The sequence below is a fragment of the Oncorhynchus clarkii genome, chromosome 2 (genome assembly GCF_045791955.1).
Source record: "Oncorhynchus clarkii lewisi isolate Uvic-CL-2024 chromosome 2, UVic_Ocla_1.0, whole genome shotgun sequence".
In the NCBI taxonomy this organism is placed as follows: Eukaryota; Metazoa; Chordata; class Actinopteri; order Salmoniformes; family Salmonidae; genus Oncorhynchus; species Oncorhynchus clarkii.
The window spans coordinates 23,161,918-23,186,960 of record NC_092148.1 but is presented as its reverse complement, the minus strand read 5'-3'; the positions used below and the strand labels follow the sequence as shown (position 1 = coordinate 23,186,960).

At 43.4% G+C, this 25,043-nt stretch overlaps 1 protein-coding gene and 1 pseudogene across 1 annotated transcript; one reads left to right on the top strand and one right to left on the bottom strand.

Annotated features, from left to right (window-relative positions):
* Positions 1-428: 428 nt before the first annotated feature.
* LOC139376937 (tetratricopeptide repeat protein 24-like) lies at positions 429-4,565 on the bottom strand (annotated as a pseudogene).
* Positions 4,566-5,090: 525 nt separating this feature from the next.
* LOC139424735 (IQ motif containing GTPase activating protein 3) lies at positions 5,091-25,043 on the top strand. The gene is made up of 36 exons (XM_071176847.1): positions 5,091-5,286; positions 5,594-5,681; positions 11,590-11,746; positions 12,093-12,170; positions 12,280-12,424; positions 12,542-12,655; positions 12,963-13,141; positions 13,248-13,329; positions 13,419-13,582; positions 13,668-13,755; positions 13,943-14,106; positions 14,378-14,538; positions 14,640-14,755; positions 14,900-15,063; positions 15,158-15,248; positions 15,391-15,558; positions 15,917-16,056; positions 16,177-16,347; positions 16,445-16,528; positions 16,616-16,687; positions 16,784-16,853; positions 17,023-17,231; positions 17,369-17,521; positions 17,638-17,801; positions 17,904-18,128; positions 18,426-18,566; positions 18,781-18,865; positions 20,865-21,097; positions 21,217-21,349; positions 21,481-21,731; positions 21,823-21,910; positions 22,029-22,241; positions 22,403-22,569; positions 22,682-22,810; positions 22,927-23,035; positions 23,252-25,043. The coding sequence occupies exons 1-36, from the start codon at positions 5,250-5,252 to the stop codon at positions 23,363-23,365; spliced, it is 4,947 nt and encodes a 1,648-aa protein (XP_071032948.1). The 5' UTR covers positions 5,091-5,249; the 3' UTR covers positions 23,366-25,043.

Below are 25,043 nucleotides of genomic sequence, written 5' to 3'. Positions count from 1 at the left end.
AAAATGACCGTATATACTCATTGTTTCAAGCAAAACTACCAAAACTATTGCTGATAGTGAACCTGAACATTCAAAATAAAACCCAATGTAAGCCCTGATCAGCATGTATAGCCAGATGAGAGCAGTGTGTCCCACGATAGCTTAGGCTACTTTTATTCCGGTAAAACACAATTTTCAACAGCGCATTTGATAAACATAATCTAGCAAATTACATTGGTTGTCACTCAAGTGATAAAGCCTAATATTGCACAAGACATTTTCAAACATCTGAATGCTGAAGGTGAAGTGCAGATGTGCCAGATCAGAAATAGGAATGTCTTGCGTTGGTCAGCGAGCGAAGCTGGTCGCAGTTTGACTACTGATTGTGCTTGGGGTTGTTCGGCATGCAAAATGACTTGTAGATCAATGACTGTCAACACAATTGTATGCTAAGTTTGACACTGAAGGAGAGGATACAGATGTCACAAAAGATAAGAGACATTTTCGGGAAGGCAGAAGGAAAGTAATTTGAGAAACAACGAAATTGTAAACAGGCGATTTGTAAAAGTTTGAATTGATTTTCGGACATATGCATGTTACATTTGGATCGGTTTGGGGTCCGGCTGACCGATGCACTCAAATCTTAAACATTTGAACCGGGGACTGATGCATATACAGTTGAAATCGGAAGTTTACATACTTAGGTTGGAGTCATTAAAACTCGTTTTTCAACCACTCCACAAATTTCTTGTTAACAAACTATAGTTCTGGCAAGTCGGTTAGGACATCTACTTTGTGCATGAAACAAGTAATTTTTCCAACAATTGTTTACAAACAGATTATTTCACTTATAATTCACTGTGTCACAGATCCAGTGGGTCAGAAGTTTACATACACTAAGTTGACTGCCTTTAAACAGCTTGGAAAATTCCAGAAAATGATGTCATGGCTTTAGAAGCTTCTGATAGGCTAATTTACATCATTTGAGTCAATTGGAGGTGTACCCCTGGATGTATTTCAAAGCCTACCTTCAAACTCAGTGCCTCTTTGCTTGACATCATGGTAAAATCAAAAGAAATCAGCCAATAATATTTTTTTGAGACCGTCGCAAGTCTGGTTCATCCTTGGGAGCAATTTCCAAACGCCTGAAGGTACCACGTTAATCTGTACAAATAGTAGTACGCAAGTATAAACACTATTTGACCATGCAGCCGTCATACCGCTCAGGAAGGAGACACATTCTGTCTCCTAGAGATGAACGTACTTTGGTGTGAAAAGTGCAAATCAATCCCAGAACAACAGCAAAGGACCTTGTCAAGATGCTGGAGGAAACAAGTACAAAGGTATCTATATCCACAGTAAAACATGTCCTATATCGACATAACCTGAAAGGCCACTCAGCAAGGAAGAAGCCACTGCTCTTAAACTGCCATAAAAAAAGCCAGACTACGGTTTGCAACTGCACATGGGGACAAAGATCGTACTTTTTGGAGAAATGTCCTCTGGTCTGATGAAACAAAAATAGAACTGTTTGGCCATAATGACCATCGTTATATTTGGAGGAAAAAGGGGGAGGCTTGTAATCCGAAGAACAACATCACAACCGTGACGCACGGGAGTGGCAGCATCATGTTGTGGGAGTGCTTTGCTGCAGGAGGGACTGGTGCACTTCACAAAATAGATGTCATCATGAGGCAGGAAAATTGTGTGGTTTTATTAAAGCAACATCTCAAGACATCAGTCAGGAAGTTAAAGCTTGGTTGCAAATGGGTCTTCCAAATGGACAATGACCCCAAGCATACTTCCAAAGTTGTGGCAAAATGGCTTAAGGACAACAAAGTAAAGGTATTGGAGTGGCCATCACAATGCCCTGACCTCAATCCTATAGAAAATGTGTTGGCAGAACTGAATAAGCATGTGCGAGCAAGGAGGCCTACAAACCTAATTCAGTTACACCAGCTCTGTCAGGAGGCATGTGCCAAAATTCACCCAGCTTATTGTGGGAAGCTTGTGGAAGGCTACCCAAAACATTTGACCCAAGTTAAACAATTTAAAGGCAATGCTACCAAATACTAATTGAGTGTATGTAAACTTCTGACTCACTGGGAATGTGACGAAAGAAATAAAAGCTGAAATAAATAATTCTCTCTACTATTATTCTGACATTTCACATTCTTAAAATAAAGTGGTGATCCTAACTGACCTAAGAAAGGGATTTTTTACTAGGGTTAAATGTCAGGAATTGTGAAAAACTGAGTTTAAATGTAATTGGCTAAGGTGCATGTAAACTTCCGAATTCAACTGTAGGTGAATCGTTACATCCCTATTATAAATGCCTCTGGCAGTTCTCTAAATAATTTAATCGTGGCTTGACTCTGACACCAACTGAGGTTGTCCGAATAAAAAACAGACCATAATGACAGAGACTGGCCCTTCATCAGTGGCAGCTGGTGATCAGCAAAGATGAGGGAGGTGGGCAGGTTCACTAAAGATCTGAAAAGGTTAATGGCATGATTTTTCTTGGTGTTATAATTGTATTGATTAAACAAATTGCAAAGCATGATTTCTGAGCACCTAATACATTAGAAGGAAGATGGCTCATATGAATCAATCAACTGACAATCAATTAAAGGAGAAGTTGTATTTTTACAACTAAATTTAGGTATCGCTCAAATTGCACAAAAGGAAATATAATGTTGCGGATAAAGTTTGGAATGACACGATTTCATGTGTACAACATCGAAAGCCTTGCATCACTATACTGAGAGCTTTGCCGTTTCTAAAATGACATTTTTGGAGCCTTTGTTCATGTTTTTCAGGGCCCCCATACTATACAACGTGGATGAGGAAGTGATTTGCTGTTTGTTTCTAAAAGGTGTCTGGACCCTTCTATAAACTTTTTCCATAAAAAATAAAACATTTCCATTTGTTTGTAAAAAAAAAAAGAAGATATGCAGAAGATATGGGTGGGCTTCTAAATTCTGACTCAGCACAATCTTAATGTGCATGAAGGCAAATCTCCTGGTGGTAATATCTCATTATAAAAAAGCACAGCTTGGGCTTTTCTCTGAATATATTGGATTGGTGTTAAATCTCTTTAGGAGAGTATCCCACCTACATTTTGGAATGGCTTAAGGTGAGGAAGACAAGTACAGTTTACTGCTGTTTTACAGTTCTCCTCTAATGGTTAGGGGTTGAGATTTTTGGCAGGGTAATCTGATTCTCGAGCTGAACCATAAAAAACATACACCTTGAGCTGACTGACCTTTAGGAGCAGGTGACAGTGGGACATTTTCACGCAGGTCTCCCCCTCACTGCCCCGTCCCCCTGGGAGCGGTACAACTGGGCTGCCTGGAGGCAGTGAACAGCTGCTTGGCTGTGGTTCCCCAGGGGCTCATGGGCTACGGCCAGGTTGAACTGGAGGTCTGCTATCCGCTCGCCCCTCTCTCCTGGCTGGGCCCGCTTCAGGAAGTTCAGCCCCTTTCAGGGCTTTACCCGCCTCCACGTAGGCAGCTCCCAGGTTAAAGGCACATGCCCGCTGGACCCAGGGTCTCCTTTAGCTGTGGGTGATAGAGTATGGTAAGAGAGAATACTTAAACATTATAAAAGCTAACATAAGTACCAGTAAACATTATGCAGCATATTTGACTTTCTTCCATACAGTATGTCTAAATATGGGGGTCGTCAGATGTATGTCATTGTGAAAACCAATACTATTTGGGGACAATAACGATTCTGTAAATACTGTAATCCATTTGGACTTGGAACCAGACATGTTTTTGTTGCCTGGACATTTTCCAAACAATAAAATCAGGTGCTCAGTTCTCCCCCTCACAATTTTGGCAAGCCGTATATTATATGGGTGAGGTGCAGGACAAAATGTCTCAACATGGACAACAAGGATGTAGCCTAAGTAATGTCACCTCTATGGAAGCTTTGAAGGCCTTTTTGAAGAGGCTGAGGGCTTCTTCACAGTCCCCTTGCTTTAGGGCAATGTGGCCAGAGGCTATGAGCTCCTCAATGTCCACCTGGACCTTCAGGACATCAGCATTTGGTCTTTACACCCCGTCACTCTTATTTTTCCTGCCCTCATGTAATGGGTAGCTATCAGATGCCATGTTGGTTTCGCCAGAGGGTGGCTACAGTATAGCATTATGAGGAAACTGATGGAAAGAGGAGAGCGAAATAATTATGAAGGTCTGATTGTCACACTCACTCAGGTCATGACACTGAAAGAACTGCCCTCCTTTGGTGATAGTGAGAACTTGCTATGTGGGAAACAACATGAGGACTCACTCAGTGCCTGTCCTTTCAAATACATTTTTAACCAAGTCTATTATGAGCTCACTGAAAGGCATTTATTTTAGGCATATATAGCCAGAATTATCGCATAAAAATAAACATTTTTGAGAAGTAGCATGGACAGATGTTTATCCTGTTTGCTAGCTAACTTACTTACTTGAAACCACATGACTAATTAACGCATTAGCTTCTCGAGTCTTGGTAACATGGCTAACATAGCTAGTTTAGTTAGCAATTTCACTCACATTTCAAGATGAACAGCCATCCAAAACAGAGCCGTTGAAATTAGTTAATTAGTTTGACAAATACATTGGTCAATTATCCGTACAGCCGTAAACCCTAGTTAGTCACACGTTTTAGCTGGCATTTCTTGTTAGCTAGCTAATGTTAGGGAGTTACTGGTTTGTGGAGCCAGGGAAAGCTATGAAGTAGCAGGTATGTTGCTATGGCAATATTAAATAGGAAGTGAGGAGTAGTTGGCCATATAAATTATTTTCGGCACAATTAACAAGGAGACTGAAGCAGCAACTTAAATGTCGTAATGCTAGCTATGATTATTTACAAAATGTTTACATTATTATTATATTTTTTTTTTAAGTAACAAGTAAACATCTCCCAGAAAGTTATTTATGGTTATCGCGTATGTTTCGAACGTTTCCAAAATACACTTCATGTACCACAATACAAAGTGACCAACTGTATTGGCCAATCAGAACAGCTTCTGATTAGCCAATGAGTGGATGGCGGGATATTCAAAGTTCAAATTTGACAGAAAAATGTGTGTACTGCAGTTGAATCAGTAGGAAGAATTGTGCATTTTTTTAAAAATTATTTTAGAATGTGGAAACAGCATCGACAATTTAATTAAAACATTATCCACATGCGAAAGTCATATCGATAACTTGAGACCAGTTGAAAATATAACTAGCGTTTTGAGAGAACGTGCCAGTAATCTGTCGAAGAAGAAAATGGGAGATTCGGGCACACAAACGCGTTCAGGTGGATGTAAGTTAAGCGACCTTGCAATCTAATTAACATTAAGTTTGTTAGACAATAAATAGTAAACTGGTTGTTTTGCCTGTTTTAGGTGGGTGGCTAACTATAGATCGCAGGTAACATTAGCAAATGATCTAACCTTAACTGCTTTCTGTAACGTTGTAGCTAGCAAACTTGCAAGGCTTGCAATATAACGTTAGCTAACTTGTCAAGGTTAACTTGGGTCAAGTCCATGTCAACTCAGGTATTTAGTTAAGTTAGCTTGCTAGATGGTACTTTGTATAATGTTATATGATTGTTTGACATTTTGTTACAGATGAGCGGTTGACAGCTGAGGAGATGGATGAACAACGCGTCCAGAATGTTGCCTATCAATACCTGTGCCGTTTGGAAGAGGCTAAAAGGTAAGAACAGTTCACTTTCTTCTCAGTTGGTTTCAGACAATAACTGACGTGTACTTCAGACTATATCAGTATTACTTCACCCTATCATGGATAGCTAACTTGCTTTTGAAGACCGAGGTAAAGACCGTTTCAAGTTTGATATTCGCGCTTTCAAACCACTTGAGCCACATACTCCAAATAAGTGTCATGATGTTGGAAAAATTGCACAGGTCTTACTTTCACGATTTGGACATTATTTCGCTTTCTAAATTAATAAACATGTGGAAATGTGAGCAGCATTTTGTATTCCTAGTTGAATTAGTTAGGGAGCGTAAACAAAGTACAAACATTTCTTTACATTCGAATTTCAATAGCTCCTTGGTCATGTGACCTACTTGACTCAAACAAGGTTCAGAATGTCCATTGACTACTTCTGTATTGCGCATCTTTTAGTTTGTCCGTTTTCATCTCTTGATTTTACATACATTTTTCTAATTGTAAAATTTCAATAGCTCTTTGGTCATGTGACCTAGCGACTCAAACAAGGTGAATAAATGTAGAGCGTTTGTAGACTTAGAAAAAAATATTAAGTGACAGTTTATTTGTACTTAAAGTCATCACAGATGAGTGTCCACCAAATCTATGACAATAGAGAATGAATTGTAAGCACCAAAGTGTGTTTGTCAATAATATCTGAAAATGTCAGTTGTTGAACATAATGCTTATATTTGCAATAGCAATTTATGATATATGCAGTTGAGGAATATTCCATGTACCAACACCACATGTAGGACAGACAATCCCACATACAGTATATAAAAAAATAAAAGTTTTTATTTAGCCAGTTTAGAACAAGTTCTCATTTACAACTGCGACCTGGCCAAGATAAAGCAAAGCAATGTGACACAAACAACAACACAGTTACACATGGAATAAACAAAAGTACAGTCAATAACACAATGGAGAAGTCTATATGGGGCTTTGGTGAAGAAACAGATGGCACTGTGATAAACCGCATCCAATTTGTTGAGTAGTGTTGGAGGCTATTTTGTAAATGACATCGCCGAAGTCAAGGATCGGTAGGATAGTCCGTTTTACGATGGTATGTTTAGCAGCATGAGTGAAGGATGCTTTGTTGTGAAATAGGAAGCTGATTCTAGATTTAATTTTGGGTTGGAGTTGCTTAATATGAGTCTGGAAGGAGAGTTTACAGTCTAACCAGACATCTAGGTATTTGTAGTTGTCCACATATTCTAAGTCAGAACCGTCCAGAGTAGTGATGCTAGGCGGGCGGGCAGGTGCGGTCGGTTGAAGAGCATGCCTTTAGTTTTACTTGCATTTAAGAGCAGTTGGAGGCCACGGAAGAAGAGTTGTATGGCATTGAAGTTCGTCTGGAGTAGAGGTCAACCGATTAATCGGAATGGCCGATTTCAAGTTTTCATAACAATCGGAAATCTGTATTTTTGGACACCGATTTGGCTGATTTATTATATATTTTTACACCTTTATTTAACTATGCAAGTCAGTTAACAACACATTCTTATTTTCAATGACGGCCTAGGAACGGTGGGTTAACTGCCTTGTTCAGGGGCAGAACGACAGATTTTTACTTTCTCAGCTTGGGGATTCAATCTTGCAACCTTACAGTTAACTAGTCCAACGCTCTAACCACCTGCTTTACATTGCACTCCATGAGGAGCCTGCCTGTTACATGAATGCAGTAAGAAGCCAAGGTAAGTTGCTAGCTAGCATTAAACTTATCTTATAAAAAACAATCAATCAATCATAATCACTCGTTATTAACTACACATGGTTGATATTACTAGTTGTATTCAATCGGTGCGCATTCGCAAAAAAGGACTGTCGTTGCTCCAAGGTGTACCTAACCATAAAAATCAATACCTTTCTTTAAAATCAATACACAAGTATATATTTTAAACCTGCCTATTTAGTTCATATTGCCTGCTAACATGAATTTCTTTTAACAAGGAAAAATGTATCACTTCTCTTGCAACAGAGTCAAGGTATATGCAGCAGTTTGGGCCGCCTGGCTCTTTGCGAACTGTGTGAAGACTATATTTCTTCCTAACAAAGACAGCCAACTTCGCCAAACGGGGGATGATTTAACAAAAGCGCATTTGTGAAAAAAGCACAATCGCCGCACGACTGTACCTAACCATAAACATCAATGCCTTTCTTAAAATCAATACACAGAAGTTTATATTTTAAACCTGCATATTTAACCTAAAGAAATCCAGGTTAGCAGGCAATATGAACTAGGTGAAATTGTCACTTCTCTTGCGTTCATTGCACGCAGTGTCAGGGTATATGCAACAGTTTGGCCCGCCTGGCTCGCTGCAAACTAATTTGCCAGAATTTTACGTAATTATGACATAACATTGAAGGTTGTGCAATGTAACAGCAATATTTAGACTTATGGATGCCACCCGTTAGATAAAATACGGAACGGTTCCGTATTTCACTGAAAGAATAAACATTTGGTTTTCGAGATGATAGTTTCCAGATTCGACCATATTAATGACCTAGGCTCGTGTTATGGTATAATTAAGTCTATGATTTGATAGAGCAGTTTGACTGAGCGGTGGTAGGCACCAGCAGGCTCGTAAGCATTCATTCAAACGGCACTTTCCTGCGTTTTGCCAGCAGCTCTTCACAATGCTTCAAGCATTGCGCTGTTTATGACTTCAAGCCTCTCAACTCCCGAGATTAGGCTGGTGTAACCGATGTGAAATGGCTAGCTAGTTAGCGGGGTGCACGCTAATAGCGTTTCAAACGTCACTCGTTCTGAGACTTAGTTGTTCCCCTTGCTCTGCAAGTGCCGCGGCTTCGAGGGTGGCTGTTGTCGATGTGTTCCTGGTTCGAGCCCAGGGAGGAGCGAGAAGAGGGACGGAAGCTATACTGTTACATTGGCAATACTAAAGTGCCAATAAGAACATCCAATAATCAAAGGTATATGAAATACAAATCGTATAGAGGGAAATTGTCCTATAATTCCTATAATTTAACTTCTTACCTGGGAATATTGAAGACTCATGTTAAAAGGAACCACCAGCTTTCATATGTTCTCATGTTCTGAGCAAGGAACTTAAACGCTAGCTTTCTTACATGGTACATATTGCACTTTTACTTTCTTCTCCAACACTTTTTTGTTTTTGCATTATTTAAACCAAATTGAACATGTTTCATTATCTATTTGAGGCTAAATTGATTTTATTGATATATTATATTAACTTAAAATAAGTGTTCATTCATTATTGTTGTAATTGTCATTATTACAAATCAAGTAAAAAAATCGGCCGATTTTAATCGGTATCGGCTTTGTTTGGTCCTCCAATAATCGGTATCGTTATTGGTGTTGAAAAATCATAATCGGTCGACCTCTAATGTTGAGGGGTGGTCGTTTGACCGCGGACCCAGTACAGATGCAGGCAGTGATCGCTGAGATCCTGGTTGAAGACAGCATAGGTGTATTTAGAGGGCAGGTTGGTCAGGATGATTTCTATGAGGGTGCCCGAGTTTATGGATTTGGGCTTCTACCTTACCTGGTAGGTTCCATGATAATTTGGGTGAGATTGAGGGCATCTAGCTTAGATTGTAGGACGGCGGGGTTGTTAAGCATATCCCAGTTTAGGTCACCTAACAGTACAAACTCTGAAGATAAATGGGGGGCAATTAATTCACATATGGTGTCCAAGGCGCAGCTGGGGGCTGAGGGTGGTCTGTAACAAGCGGCAACAGTGAGAGACTTATTTCTGGAAAGGTAGATTTATAAAAGTAGAAGCTCGAACTGTTTGGGCACAGACCTGGATAGTATGACAGAACTCTGCAGGTTGTCTCTGCAGTAGATTGCAACTCCACCCTCTTTGGCAGTTCTGTCTTGGTGGAAAATGTATACACATACATATAGGCATTTTTCAGCTCTGATTTTACCACTCAGAATCCAGAATGGATATGACAATGTGGCAGCACAGGACGTAATACACCCTTACAGCAATCTACTTTTTGATCTCCTTGACTTCTAATCTGGTTAACTGCTACTCTGTGTCAAGAAAAGAGCCCCAATTTCAGGTTAGTGTACTTCAGTAAAAAAAAGGTCTGGTTTAGATTAAAAACTATCGCCCCCTGTCCCCGTTCATAGGGGCATGAGAGACTACTCTGGTAGAATTGAGTTGGCACTTTATTGGCCCACAGACCCACAAGGTTGAGGTTACTCATGGACAGTAATTAGTAATTTATTCATTTTTTGCATTGATGCATTGTGTTTTCTAACTGTCCAAGAATAGGATCCAAAGTGTTGGGAAATATTTGTTCCCATAAATACAAAGGAGGATGTCTCTCCTCATACCTCTGGCACTTTAGTCAGACTGCCAATCAGGAGAGAATACAAACAGGTCAACGATGCCAATTGAAAGTCAAGGGGTGTGTCTGTGCCTTTCGGATTACTCTCTCTTTACAGAGAACCCCTGTAGTTCAAGTCAAGAGCTACTCTTCCCCTTTCAGTCTGCTCTGCGCATGTCTGAAAGTGACAGCCAGCAGTGAGTTTTTCACAGTATGTCATACATGAGTGTAATAATATTTTATGTAAAATGCTAATATGTATTAGATCCAGTACAATGGAATAACGAAGACCTGAATTTGAATGCAGCGTGTTCAGATTCCTCCTCTTTCTGTCCAGCAGGGTCAACCAAAAACACTTGGCCTGATGGTTCATGCAGATACTGGGGAAGCCATATAGAAATGTATTGATCTCTTAAATGATTTTACTATTCAATGATCCATATCACAACCCTCATACCTCTTCACAAAAATGTACCTAAATCAATTTTGGAAAAAGGCTTTTACTCACAAAAGACATAGACGTATATTTTCCCAGTTAGAAATAGTAGGCCATGTGTCAAATAACTATTTTCATCAGAAAAACGAACCCTCAAATGCACTATTGCATTTTGTAAGTTGTCTGCAGGTGGCTTGTTGCGAATGCACTCAAATATCAAGTCATTATTCTGTAAACTGCGTTCTAATCCTCAACAGAAGGATTTGTCTTAATGTACAGTATATGAAAGTGATGCTATGAAAATGATTATTTCACGTTATCAAGCTCACTCTCTGACAAATCACTGCCTATTACTGTGATTTAAAAAGAGAATATGAAACATTGTTTTTCATGAAGCCTACCTGTGCGCCTTCCTTTAAGGACCTCTGTTCAAACACCTCTCCTGTCCTTGATCCATACCACATAGACATTTTTGGATCTTTTCAGTGTCCATATAAAAGTTATTGCAAGGTTGGAACATTTTGTTAACTCCATTTTTTTTTTTTTTACCACCCATGTAAAATAAAGGCCTGCAAAGCTTACAGATTTAAGTGTAATAGCATGAGATGAAAGTAGACCAACATCAGTGTGCGAAGGCAGAGTCCGTGGACATTCAAACCTTGTTTGAGTCTACTAGGTCATATGACCAATGAGCTATTGAAATTCAAAAATGTAAATAATTTAAATGGTGTGAGATGTAAATCTACATAAAAAAAATGTGTGCAATGTGTGTCTATGCCATCGGGTTAGCTAGAACCAGTTTTGAAAGTTTTAGGAGTAATGGTTAAATAGCTATTGAAATTAGAAAATGTTGATTTGTCACTATGTTGACGGTCCCTAACTGCTGTTGGTGGAGGTAAGGAAAACTACAGGCAAACATCCGTCTAATATCCAACCTGAAACTGTCGTTACCTCGGTCTTTTGAGATAATTGGCCAATTCACTTGTCTGCAGGAAATTGTAAAAGCATCTATCTGTCATTTAAGTCTGATTGCTCTTACTTCATGTTTTAACACATCACATGCAATACTTGGAAAAATCTTGCGTTAATATTCGCTAGTAAGTTGACATTAGACGTATGTTCTCTCTTTACAAGGTGGATGGAAGCTTGTCTCCACGAGGAGCTGCCTGCCCCGACTGAACTGGAGGAGGGGCTGAGGAACGGGGTGCTGCTGGCCAAGCTAGGCCACTGTTTTGCCCCCAAGATAATCCCACTCAAAAAAATCTATGACCTGGACCAGGAACGCTTCAAGGTCTGTTCTATTGTTCACAGCCTTATGGTTTTACTGAAATGCCTCTGTCAGTAAGAAAGACTGAGTTTCCTGCTGAGAAACTTTCTTTTGGATCTTTTGACAGAAAAATAACACTCTGCCTCTTGCTTACCTTTGTGGTCCTTTAGAACAACCTATTTTTCCTAGTACCTGCTTTTCTGCTCTGTCTTCTTTTCACATGTGACTGTGTTTGAAAACCAACTCCTTTGAATTTGAATTAGTGCTGAGCAAGCATAATACTCTATTTCAAAGGCATTGAATAGTGTAGCTGAATATCAGAGGTGTCATAATGCAGATTTCTCCAACGGATCATATGTTTCTCCCTCAGGGTATGGGATTGCAGTTCCGCCACACGGACAACATCAACCATTGGCGCAGTGCGATGGCGGAGATCGGACTACCAACGGTACATTTTAAAGGGAGAACAACTCTTTAGGCCTCTCCTCGCGTATAACAGTAGCTATCTTGTTTACTGTTACACCTGAACTGCACCTAACCTGTCCTTGTTGTTTCAGATGTTCCACCCAGAGACCACTGACATCTATGATAAGAAGAACATGCCCAGAACTGTGTACTGCATCCATGCTCTCAGCCTCTACCTTTTCCGACTAGGTTTGGCCCCTCAGATCCATGACCTCTGTGGCAAGGTCAAATTTACAGGTAGTCTTACTTAGTAACCCCTTACTATTCAATCACAACTGGTAACTGGGTTAAGGGGAAAATATCATTTAATATTCCTCTCATTCCTGTGTTTTTGGGGTAATATTTATTCTCCAGAGGAGGAGATTAACAACATGAAACGGGAGCTGGACAAATATGGCATCCAGATGCCAGCCTTCAGCAAGATTGGGGGGATCTTAGCCAATGAGATAACAGTGGATGAGGCTGCTGGTAAGTAGAGGCACAGATATTTTGCTTTGATGTTTTCAGATGTAGAAAATATACCTTATTTCAAGTTAAAATATGAATTCACACTGGCCAAAAATGTGTTAGTTTTAGACAAGGGGTTGTCTGTTGGCACATTGGTACTCTCTACTTAAACTGATATGGATGGGATTCCAAAATGTAAATGCCTAGAGACACATCAGATACTATTGAAGTTCCTTAGTCATCGACTGTCATCTAAGAGTCAATGTATTCACTGTCCTTGAATAGTTTATCAAAATGTTGCCTCCATCTCCCTTCTCTCTCCCTCTAGTCCATGCTGCAGTTATAGCTATCAACGAGGCGGTGGAGAGTGGGCTTGTGGAGGTCACTGCCCAGGCCCTGCGGAATCCCAGCGCCATGCTCACCAACCTGCAAGCGCACCTGATGCCAGTCTACCAGGAGATGCTGCGCCAAGCACGGGCACAGAAGGCGGCTCTCGCCTACACCAAGGTGACTGACTGAATTAATATGATAATTTAAAAATGCATTTATAGCCATATCCCTGGTACAGAGTTTCTGTTGGTGTCAGGGTGGTAATCGTGTACTGAATTTCTAGTGTAAAGGTTCAGAAGAGAAGGATATCTATGAGGAATACCTGACCCAAAGTGAGATTCAAGAGAATATTGACAAAGTGAATGGTGAGTAGGACTTAACCATCAAACAGATAAATAAGAAGATGAAGGGAAAAAATCGGAACTAAATCAAATATTTTTGTCACTGTTTGCAGTGCGTGCGGCCATAGAGCAGGTGGACGAGGCCCTGGATTGTGGGGACTCTCTGGCCCTCCTGGCAGCCCTCCAGGTCCCCTGTCTGGCCCTGAGGGGCCTCCAGAGAGACCACGGGCCCTGGTACCTGGAGCAACTGGCCACTGACCGTGAACAGAAGGCCCTGGTGAGAAACTGCACATTAACACCGCACACACACACACACACACACACAGACAGACCCCTGACCTTTGCTCACTGACATGTGGCAGGACCTGGGCTGTGTGGACCCTCTTGAGCGAGATGAGCTGCAGGAGGGTGTGTGTGTGGCTAACGAGGAGGCCCAGCGCAACCAGACAAGTTAGTACACACTCAACTAAATACTGTATCGTAGTCAGTTCTTATAACAAGGGGCATGCACTATATCAATTCTAGTGACTCTTGAGTTGCTGCATGTGTGCGTAAGTATATTAATGACTGGTCCTTTGCAGTCACAATGTTCCGTTGTAGATCCATCCATCCAAACAAAGTGTGGGTGTTTATTCAGTGCAGAAAGCTGTAAGGTCCATCAATGAGGCTCTGCGTCTTGGGGAGCCCAGGCAGACTGTTCGTGCGCTCATGGACCCTGATGCCCACCTCCCAGACGTCTACCCCTTTGCCTCAGCGCTCTACCAGAGTGAACTGGCCCCACTGCAGCGACAAAGTCCTCAGGTAGGTTAGGCTACAGTTCCCCACCTGGCCCGTAAAGCTACCATGGCCACCTAATCTCCTCCATCTCATCTCACTCAACTCCTTTTCTCTGCAACTCTGTCTTGGCTGTAAACAAGACTGTTCCATTAACATTTTGTATACAAAAAAATATATATATGTATATTTCTATAGTAATATAAACAATATAGGGGGAAATGACCAGGTTACTGAACTTGAATAACTTTGTTGTATGTAAACTAACTGTAGTGAATGTGGTCCTCTGTGCCTGCAGGGGGACCTGCAGCAGGAGGAGCTGTACGTAGCAGTGGAGATGCTCTCGGCGGTGGCTCTCATCAACCAGGCGGTGGAGGCCAAAGATGTGGGAGCCTTTTGTGCCACGCTGATCAGCCCTGCAGCTGGTCTGGCCGATATTGACGACAGCCTAGTCCAGAGGTGGGTTTACAGTACCACTCTCCTGACAATTCTCCGTTGTCCCCATGTAGCCTGGTTGCAGATCTGTATACTTTAACGAACTCCTTTGTCATTTGCCTCAGGTACTTTGAGGAGCTGGGTGATCAGAGGAGGAAGGCTGGGCGAGCTCTGCTGACGTGGAACGATCTCCAGAGAGGACTAAACTCTGTAAATGCAGCAGCACAGGAAGAGCATGACCGTACGTTTGGTGAACTGGACACCAACTCCCAGAAACACTCTGGGTTTAGGTCCATTGACAGCAATATTTTGTTGGATGCTATTTGATTCTAAAACCACGGAAACACCTTGTATTTGACTGGATCTGCTTCCTGTTTGTCCCCAGAGATCCTCACCATCGGGCTGATTAACCAGGCCCTGTGCCGAGGCGACCCTCAGAAGACTCTGGCTGCACTGCTGTTGCCTTCTAGTGGCCTTGAGGAGGTGACGACACTCAATGCCCGCCGCTACCATGACGTACTGACCAGAGCCCGGAGGCAGAAGGCTGAGGTATGTCAGCCAGGAAGAAATAATAGTTTAAAACAGGGAATCTAAACAAGATTTTGTGGTTCATTATTCAGTGCTGTGCCTTGTCCTATCACAGGTGAACCGTGACCCAGGAGCAGAGTTGTGGTTGGCTGACATTCAGGAAGGAGTGAGAAGAGCCAATCAGGACACTCAAAGAGCCCTGAAGAGTGAGTTGGCATGATACCCTCCACATCGTCTTTTTAAAGCAATGGTGAAATTCTATGCTGATGGGTTTCCTCACAACAACTGTAATTCATGTTGTCACAAAATGTATACCGTTATCTTAACTGTGTGTGTTTCCCTGGCCAGTGTCCCTGGGCTTGGCGGCCGTGAACCAGGCGGTGAAGGAGGGCAAGGCGTCCCAGACTCTGCGAGTCCTGCGTCTGCCAGAGGTGGCGCTGCGGAGCGTGGTGGCAGAATGTGCTGGAGTGTACCAGGCTGAACTCACCGCCCTACTCAGAGCCAAATCTGTGGGAGGTCCGTACCCACTACCGTGATTCACTTGCGTTCATGCTGGTGGTGATCTATGCACTTTAGTAGCATATTAGCTGCTCACAATTGGTCAGGATTAACTGTAGACTCAGCGACGCACAAAGTAAATGTCAATTTCAGCAACAACAGAGTTGAAGAATGAGGCTAAACGTCTCCACTGTTTTGGTCCCGTAGCCGCCACATTGTAGCAGAGGGAAGCATACCCGTGTTCATGCGCAGATACTATGTTGCATCGCGCTCATCTCAGTATCTGCTGTGCTGCTCCTGGCAGCGCCATAACACTGAGTCTACCTTTAAGCTTCTAGGTAGTGACAAGCCATAATCTCTATGTACTTGGACTTAGGAGACAACCGGAGCCCATGGCTGAAGACCAAGACTGAGGACAGCCCCTACTACTTCCACCTGCACAAGCTGGAGGGCACCTGGGAGAGACCGCAGGGCTTTGTCCAGTGCACAGTGTTCCTGGCCCACGAAGAAATACAGGTCAAAATTACCTGTAAATTCAGTAGAAACAAGTGTGGCTGAAGAGCTAGAGTTTGTATTGATTAGATAAGCCAACAGTTATTATGGCTGACTGTCTCTGTGGTCTGTCTCCCTCTACAGGCGGTGCTGAGCAGTGTAACTGCTGCCCACGGCCGGGAGGTGCATTGGAAGGCCAGTGAGGGCCTGGTGGTGCAGCTGCAGGCCAGGGCCCAGGGATTCCTCCTCAGACAGAGGCTGGGTGCCCGTCTGCACTTTCTCAACACCCAGCTACCTGCCATCATTACCATCCAGGTCAGCTACCATAGAACTACAATGCAGACTAACGTTACATATCCAAATACATGTTTCAAAACTGAAAGGTGCTCAGTGTGTGTGTGTTTGTTTCCAGTCCCACTGGAGGAGGTTCGTACAGCAGAGAGCCTACAGAAAGAGGCTACAGTATCTCTACCAGAACTGGAGGGCTGTGGTCAGGGTAAGGTTGACCAAATCATCTCTTTGTAAATTAGAAGACGAACCCTGTGTTGAAGTTGACATTGGTTGTTCTTACTGTGTGTGTTAGGTCCAGGCCAGTGTGAAGATGTGGATTGCTCGGAGGAAATACCTTTCTCGTCGGCGCTTCTTCAGACGTCAAGTGAGTGCAACCAACCATCACCCCTGTAGACAAACCCTCAGCTCTAAAAAATGGCTACATACCTTGAAATGTAGCCTGACCTTTGTTCTTCTACAGGTGGGCGCCATTATAAAGATCCAGGCATTCTTCCGAGCCAACAAGGCCCGTGAGGAATACAGAATGCTAGGTAGGTGGCCACAGCTCCACTCACAAGTCTGCCTGGTTTCCTACAATTGTTTTTATTTTTACAATGATCATAACTTTAGTCCAATGTAAATACCAAGTCTTTTGCATAACACCAGTCTCAATTGCATTGGCATCCCCCGTATTAACACTGTGATCTTGCTCTCTTCCAGTCCACTCCACTACCCCTCCTCTGTCAGTAGTGAGGAAGTTTGCGCACCTGCTGGAGATGGGTGACAACGACATCCGCCAGGAGGGGGAGCTGCTGCGTATGAGGGAGGAGGTGGTGAGGACCATTCGCTCCAACCGCCAGCTGGAGACTGACCTGGACCTAATGGACCTCAAGATAGGACTGCTGGTCCGCAACCGTGTCACGCTGCAGGTCGGAGCCTATTTCATTCCATTATTACTACACCGGCTTCAGAAGTTCTATTCATTTTTTATTTGGAAGGTGCTTAGAAGGGTCCGTCGTCCATCACACTTCTCATCCATTTATTTGATTAACTAACATGACTACAGGAGGTGGTTTCCCACTGCAAGAAGCTGACCAAGAAGAACAAGGAGCAGCTGTCGGACATGATGGCTCTGGACAAGAGCAAGGGCCTCAAGGCCCTGAGCAAAGATAAGAGGGAGAAACTGGAGGCTTACCAGCACCTCTTCTATCTGCTACAGGTGAGCTGATGGAAGTGACATTTTTTTTTAATGGGTATTAACGATACAGGGTCGACTATTTTATGTGGCCTGAGTTTTCTGCAGTGGCTCGCTTAATTTAAGTGTGTGTTCTCCAGACTCAGCCTCTGTACCTGGCCCAGCTGATCTTCCTGATGCCCCAGAATAAAACGACTCTCTTCATGGAGACGGTCATCTTCACCCTGTTCAACTACGGCTCCGACTGCAGGGAGGCCTACCTGCTGCTGCAGCTCTTCACCACCGCGCTGCGCCACGAGATCAAGTCAGTGTACACACACTATTCTCTCTCTCACACAGGCTGTTAAGGGGATCAAGTTGCACTGAACTCAACTTCTCTCTTTCTCACTCACTCCCTCCCTCTCAGGTGGAAGGTGGACCAGCCCCAGGAGGTGGTGACTGGAAACCCCACAGTCATTAAGATGTTGGTGAGTTTCTACCGCCATGCCCGCGGTCAGACGGCGTTGAAGGAGATCCTGGGGCCGGCTATTAGAGAGGTGCTGCAGGACCGCACCCTCAGCATCCGCACGGATCCCTGCGAGATCTACAAGAGCTGGGTCAACCAGACCGAGACCCAGACCGGCCACAAGAGGTCAGCACTGAACCAGGAGCAAATGTAGTATCACAGCGACACACACTCGTTCTCCTATAGAGAGCCATCTACTAGAGGTGACTAGACAGTTTTAGCTTGGCCACGAGGTCGGCATACAGCAAGAAATACCTATACTATGCAGACTGATTTACTTACTTTAGTTGAATGTACTGACTTGATTTTCTCATGACTAGTATTTTAACGATATGTACGCTGACACTCTCTGATTGGCTTCAAGAGGTCTGTTGAGAAACGTACATCTATACAGACACAACATACTCTGTCTCCTCTCCCCAGCTCCCTGCCCTATGAAGTGAGTGCAGAGCAGGCCCTGGCCCACCCAGAAGTGCAGCGTCGCCTGGACATCTCTATCGTAAACCTCAAGAACCTCACAGACCGCCTGCTCAACGCAATCACCAGCAACCTGCATAAATTACCGTAAGAGGCCCTTCATATGCACTCTGCAGAGCTTCCTTTTCATTCTCAGTGCAATTCATTTGAATCACCAGGAACTTAATCAAACGGCTGTTGGCAGCTCACGTCTTCCTCTCACCAGATTTGGCTACTTATTGATTTAGTTTGATTTCTTTCTCTGGTACTTTATATTCTGTGATGGGAGTTAAACACTCAGGCGTTCTCCTTCCTCCCACAGATATGGGATGCGCTACACAGCCAAGGTCCTGAGAGATTCTCTACATGAGAAGTTTCCTCAGGCCAGCGAGGACGAGCTTTACAAGGTACACTACTGACCCGACTCAATTATTAAATCACTTAGATACGGTTATCAGCTAGACAGGATCTGATCCTTCTATGTGTGATGACGTGCTGTTGGTTGTGTTGTGGTTAGATTGTGGGGAACCAGAGGGGTATTCCACGACGATGGTTTAACAAATTCAGGATTTCCCGAACGTATCCGGCTTGTCTTAACCAGATGAGGGAGTTCAGGATTTCTTGGTTCCAGAACCGTTGCTTCTCGTTTAAGTTATTAGGCTTAGCAAAGCGCTGATTGATTGATCTGACAACTGGCTCGTGTACGCAACATTCAAAAAGGTCCTCATGTCGATAGATATGGAGTCAAAAGACTGAACCCAATATTTAACAAGTCTAAAACAATTGTAACACAACAAATTTTCACATGCACTACATGACCAAATGTATGTGGACACCTGCTCGTCGAACATCTCATTCCAAAAACATGGGAGTTGGTCCCTGTTTTGCTGCTATAACAGCCTCTACTCTTCTGGGAAGGCTTTCCACTAGATGTTGGAACATTGCTGCTGGGACTTGCTTCCATTCAGCCACAAGCATTAGTGAGGAGGTCGGGCAATAATGTTGGGCGATTAGGCCTGGCTCGCAGTCGACATTCCAATTAATCCCGGAGGTGTTTGATGGGGTTGAGGTCGGGGCTCTGTGCAGGCCAGTCAAGTTCTTCCACACCGATCTCGACAAATCATTTCTGTATGGACCTTGCCTTGTGCATTAGGGCATGCGTTGTCAGGCTCTTCAGTAAGGCTATTCTAATGTTTGCCAATGTTTGTCTATGGAGATTGCATGGCTGTGTACTCAATTTTAATACATTGGTACTGTACTTTTGTGTATATGTGGTGTATTTACCCCCAAAAAGTAATACATCCACTGCTGCAAAAGCCAGAGGGCCAGAGCCTGGCAGACAATTGCAGACAGAGTAAATGTGTGAAGTGGCATGATTCCAATATTTAATATGCTTAGCTTACACACATGGGTGACTAGTAATGTTTTTACTTTATAAGCATTTTATTGCAACGCTGGTGACATATTAAATGTCAAGGCTATGGCCTAATAGACTACTACAACTTACATATGTCACAAATGCAATGCTAGGCCCATTCCATGGCCTATGTAGGATGAATAATTTATTGAATTCTTAGTGCTTTTCATGACCACACGGGCAACAATGTGTTCTATGTTTAGTTGTAACCCCATGGTAGTCACATCATCTGACCAAAGATGTAAGGACAATCATTGAATTGAATGACTGTTTCTGAAAATGATTTGGTTTGCTAGAGGTGTTGGCTACAATATTCAATAGCTACCTGTTTATGCAGTGAAAATATTTTCTATTCACTTCGTCTCCTTCATTTGGTCCAGAGGGTCTTTGAATTGGGAATGTGTCCATCTATAGCACCAATGACTTTGGAAAATCTGAAGGATGAATTAGGCTATTTTTATCATGTTGCCTAGGTTTATTAATGTGAGATTAGAAAAGCATCGCTGGCAGTCAACTGACCTCAGTTTACTCTACCTGCAGTTCTGTAGAAGTCCTCTATGATTATATGGAAAACTTGATAGCCAAGGAATGCAATAAAGACATCAATGTGAGGCACCTCATATAGCTCTACACACAGTTGCCCTGCCAAATAGTTCAGCATTGCCCATATTGTTATGGAAATAAAGCACTGTAAAGCACTGCCAACAACGCAAGCTCCGATGTCAAGTGGATTTTCTAAGGGACAAGTCAGTCATGGACAATCTTATTGGTGGAGAAGTCCCGTATTCGCTAAGATCAAGTTTACCTAGTAGGTAGCAGTTTTACTTCAGAATTCGGTGCTACTATGGTTTCTGATCAGGCTGTCTTTCAAGCTCTTTCTGGAACTGGAAAGTTCTGGTGTGACAGATCTCTAAGTCACTAGTCCGGCTTTCTAGAATCCTGGCGTTATGGTCAGATTGTGGGGAACATGATGGTTGTGTTGTGGTCAGATTGTGGGGAACCTGGTGTACTACCGCTACATGAACCCCGCCGTGGTGGCGCCGGATGGTTTTGACGTGGTCGAGTTCTCGGCCGGCTCCTCCCTGCTCCCCGAGCAGCGCCGCATCCTGGGTTCCATCGCACGCATCCTGCAGCATGCTGCTGCACACAAACACTTCCACGGTGACAGCCCTCACCTGCGTGCCCTCAACGACTACATTACCCTGACGCACTCCAAGTTCCGGTGAGTTGTCCTGTCATTTTAGTGTAGTCTCCACCACCTTTTCAGATGAGAGCTTTATTACTATAATTAGGCAAAATATGCTAAGTGGTTCTTAAGCATTGTTCATATGTCTTCCGCAGTAAGTTCCTGCATGCTGCGTGTGACGTGCCGGAGCCCGAGGAGCGTTTTAACATTGATGAGTACTCCGAGATGGTCATCCTCAACAAGCCTGTCATCTATATTTCCATCAGTGAGCTCCTCAACACCCACAAGGTCTGGATGCCACATAAGATAAAGACTCATCCAAACTTTTAGTTTAATGGGTTCTGAGGGATGTTGGTTGGGTACAAACCTTTTCATTTGAGTAGATCCTGTGCACTAAAGTAAGGTGTGTTTGTGTGTAGCTTCTGCTGGAGCACCAGGACTCCCTGTGTCCCGACCAGTCTGACCCATTGCTGAATCTGCTGAGAGACCTGGGGAAGGTGCCCACTATCCACGCTCTGGTTGGTGAGGGGGCTGTGAGCGCTGCAGAGCCCCAGACAGAACAGACCCTGGCCCAGTACAGTAAGATGGAGGTGTCCCTCACCCTCACCAGCAAGTTTGATGTGTTCAGGGGCTCTGACGACCACCCTGACACCAGGGGGATTCTCCTCAGGTAGGGGCTTAAACCATTTAACATTTCAGTGTGGTACGACTATCACACTATGAAAATGGCATGTCTAATGTGAAGTGTGCTTGTTTTGCAGTACCAAACAGTTGATCATCGATGTGATCCGAGCCCAGCCTGGAGATACACTGAGTGAGGTCCTCAGGGCTTCCTCCTCTCAGGATCAGGTATATTCCACAGCTCTTCACTGGGCTCCCACACACCCTCTTCCTCACACTCATCCCTCCGCAGGGAGTTGGTAGTAGTTAACCCCCTAACCGCTGGTGTACTCCTCTCCTCTCTCAGGAGGTGCAGCATGGGTGGATGATGCATCGCCGCGCCCAGAGGGACGCCCGCACCCCCGAGAAGATGAAGAGGAACCAGTCGATCGTTGCCGACGGCAACCTGTCTCTGGAGGAGAAGAAGCGGAAGATCCAGCGTAGCCTGAGGAGGCTGGAGAGCCTGGGGGTCCTGACTCCACCTGACTCTGAGGCACAGATACTACAGCTCATAGCCAAGGTGGATAGAGACACTACACATCACACACAATGACATTTAGTTGTAAAGTTATCATACCAAATCAACTACACCTAAACCAAGATGGTATAGCTCGTCACAATTGGTCGCCATTTGGATTTGCCCTGCCAAATGTAACCCTCTTTCCAAACCATCCTTCCCAGGACATCCGCCACCAGCGTCTGTACCGGCAGCGTCGTCAGGCTGAGCTGGTCAAGCTGAGACAGACCATGGGCAGCCTTCACTGCAAGAGCTCCTTCCACAGCGAACAGGTGGACTTCTACAGCCAGTACATCACCACCTGCCTGGATAACCTCACAGCCAAACACAGGTACACATAAACACATGTGGGAGTGTGACCACACTGTTTGAAGTTCAGGAGTAAAATGGCTGCAGACTGCTACCGTGCTGAGCGCTCACTCTCTCTCCCCCCCCTCCCTCAGTAAGGTGAGTGGAAAGAAGTCAGCGGAGAGCAAAGGGAAGAAGAGCAAGCAGCCCACTCTGACCTACACTGCTGCCCGTTTACATGAGAAAGGAGTCCTGTTGGAGATTGAGGACCTGCCAGTCACACAGTGAGTATACACACACCCAAGCAGGAACATGCACACACACACCACCCTACCAAATCACCCTGTATGGTTACTTAGGGCCTCAAGAAAATAAATGTATTTGATTTATCTCTCCTCAGGTTTAAGAATGTGATCTTTGACATTGTGCCCGGTGAGGAGGGCGGCACGTTCCAGGTAAAGGCTCGCTTTATGGGGGTGGACATGGAGAAGTTCCCCCTCAAATACCAGGTGAGTGGGAGGTGGTGGTGGTAGTAGTAGTAGTAGTAGTAGTAGAAAAAACTAGAACCGACATTTCAATACAAACCTATGGTCTGTGATTGATGCATATCCCAGTCTCACTGAAATCAGTGCTCTATATTGTATGTGATGCAATGGTAAATTATTTAGTGTTGCTATTTTGAAAGATCTTGGATTTCAGAACTGTCTATTCGTGTGTGTGTGTAGGACCTGCTGCAGCTCCAGTACGAGGGAGTGGCGGTGATGAAGATGTTCGACAAGGCCAAAGTCAACGTCAACCTGCTCATCTTCCTTCTCAATAAGAAGTTCTTCAAGAAGTGAGGGGTTAGAGGAAACTGCCAGATCTCCCACCCCAAAAGGCAATTTTTTTTGTGTGTGTACTTTGGCTACTTTTTGTAAATGTACCAATGGACAGATTTAGTTCATATTTAACTACATTAATCAAATCAGTTAATTTAGTGATATTCAAGCAGGAAATTCAAAAATGTGGTCACTAAGGATGAGGGTTGCTCATTTAATAATAATGAACTTGTGTGAATTGGAAATGTGTTTTTACATATCCCAACTCCTGAGACACCCTCAGAGTTGGGGTCAGAGCCAGCTAGGGGCAGACATAATGGCCTACCTGGAGCAATTGGGGTTAAGGTTCTTGCCCAAGGGCATTATACAGATTTTTCACCTTGTCTGCTTTGGGATTTGATCCGGCGAACTTTCGGTTATACTGGCCCAACGCCATTGTCTTACGTCAGATCGTGTCACTCTTATGTGATGCTTGTCCCTTAACCTCAATTCAGTGCAGACTGCCGTCGTGGTATCTGACGTGAGACAATGGGGCCAAACACTAACCTTGCTGCCCAACTATTTGCCTTGAGTGATGTTCCTCATTTTGCTTGTTGGGATGACAGGGCTATAGTATGCCTCAATTTGTATTAATCTCACCCTCACAGATTTACATTGTTTTCTTTTATATCTTGAAAATATTCGAGCAGCTTTACTTTAAGGGATTTTAATCAAAAAGACTGCAACCTTATTTACATTTTTTAAAATTGTATCTCTAGTGGCTCTATCTGTGTACAAACGGCTTAGTCTATTATCATTTATTTAATCCTCTGATGTTATACCACTGTATCCTAATCATTTTTCAGCCGGCTGATTTCGCCACCTTTCTCCCTTTCAAAAACTCACTGAGCAACTTCTCATACAGTATGGATGGATTTGTTTAAATAGAAACACTACAGTTTGCCACATAGCAGCCGACACAATCCTCTAGTATTTTGTGCACTACTTAAAATGGGCACAGGACTGCCGCTAAGCCGCATTTGCCTCCCACTCCACATACATATGCTCTCAGGGGATTTTTATGTTGTGCAGCTTAATGTTTCAAATGCCACATTCATTAGCCTAGCAACAGGAAATGGTACTGTAATATGTGCCTTGGGACTTCCTGTGATTATGGTTTGTCTCGCTGATTTGTAGGTTACTGACAGGTCTGCCCACATTGTAAGGCATTTGACCCTAAAGACAGATGACATTGCAATGAAGGTGACTCCATTTAGCTAGGCTTCTGTCAGCTGGAGATGTGGTTGAGCCTTGTTGTCCAACCTTTGACCTCTAACCTAAGAGGCTTGACCTTTTGTTAGTCTGTGCTTGAAACTTTGTTCAAACTTATGTACATATTTTCTGTCATTTGTTTCTCTTCTCTTTGTATTTTCTTCTGTCATTCTGCTACCCTAATGTCAGTCTTTCACGTTTTCTTTTCAACACTAATGTTCAGGCCAGTCACAATTAGTTGGTAAATATGAATATGGACCAACATGACAATAAAACTCATTTCTTTACATGTCAGTGCTGTAGCTGTAAGGGAAATTTAGTCTATTGTCTGGTTAGATGAATTAACCAACTGCCTCATTTAAATTGTTCTAATGAATCTTACTATGCAATGGAAACTGTTAACACTCCTGTTTTTTACTTTTATATTCTAATAAAAATGTAATTTTTC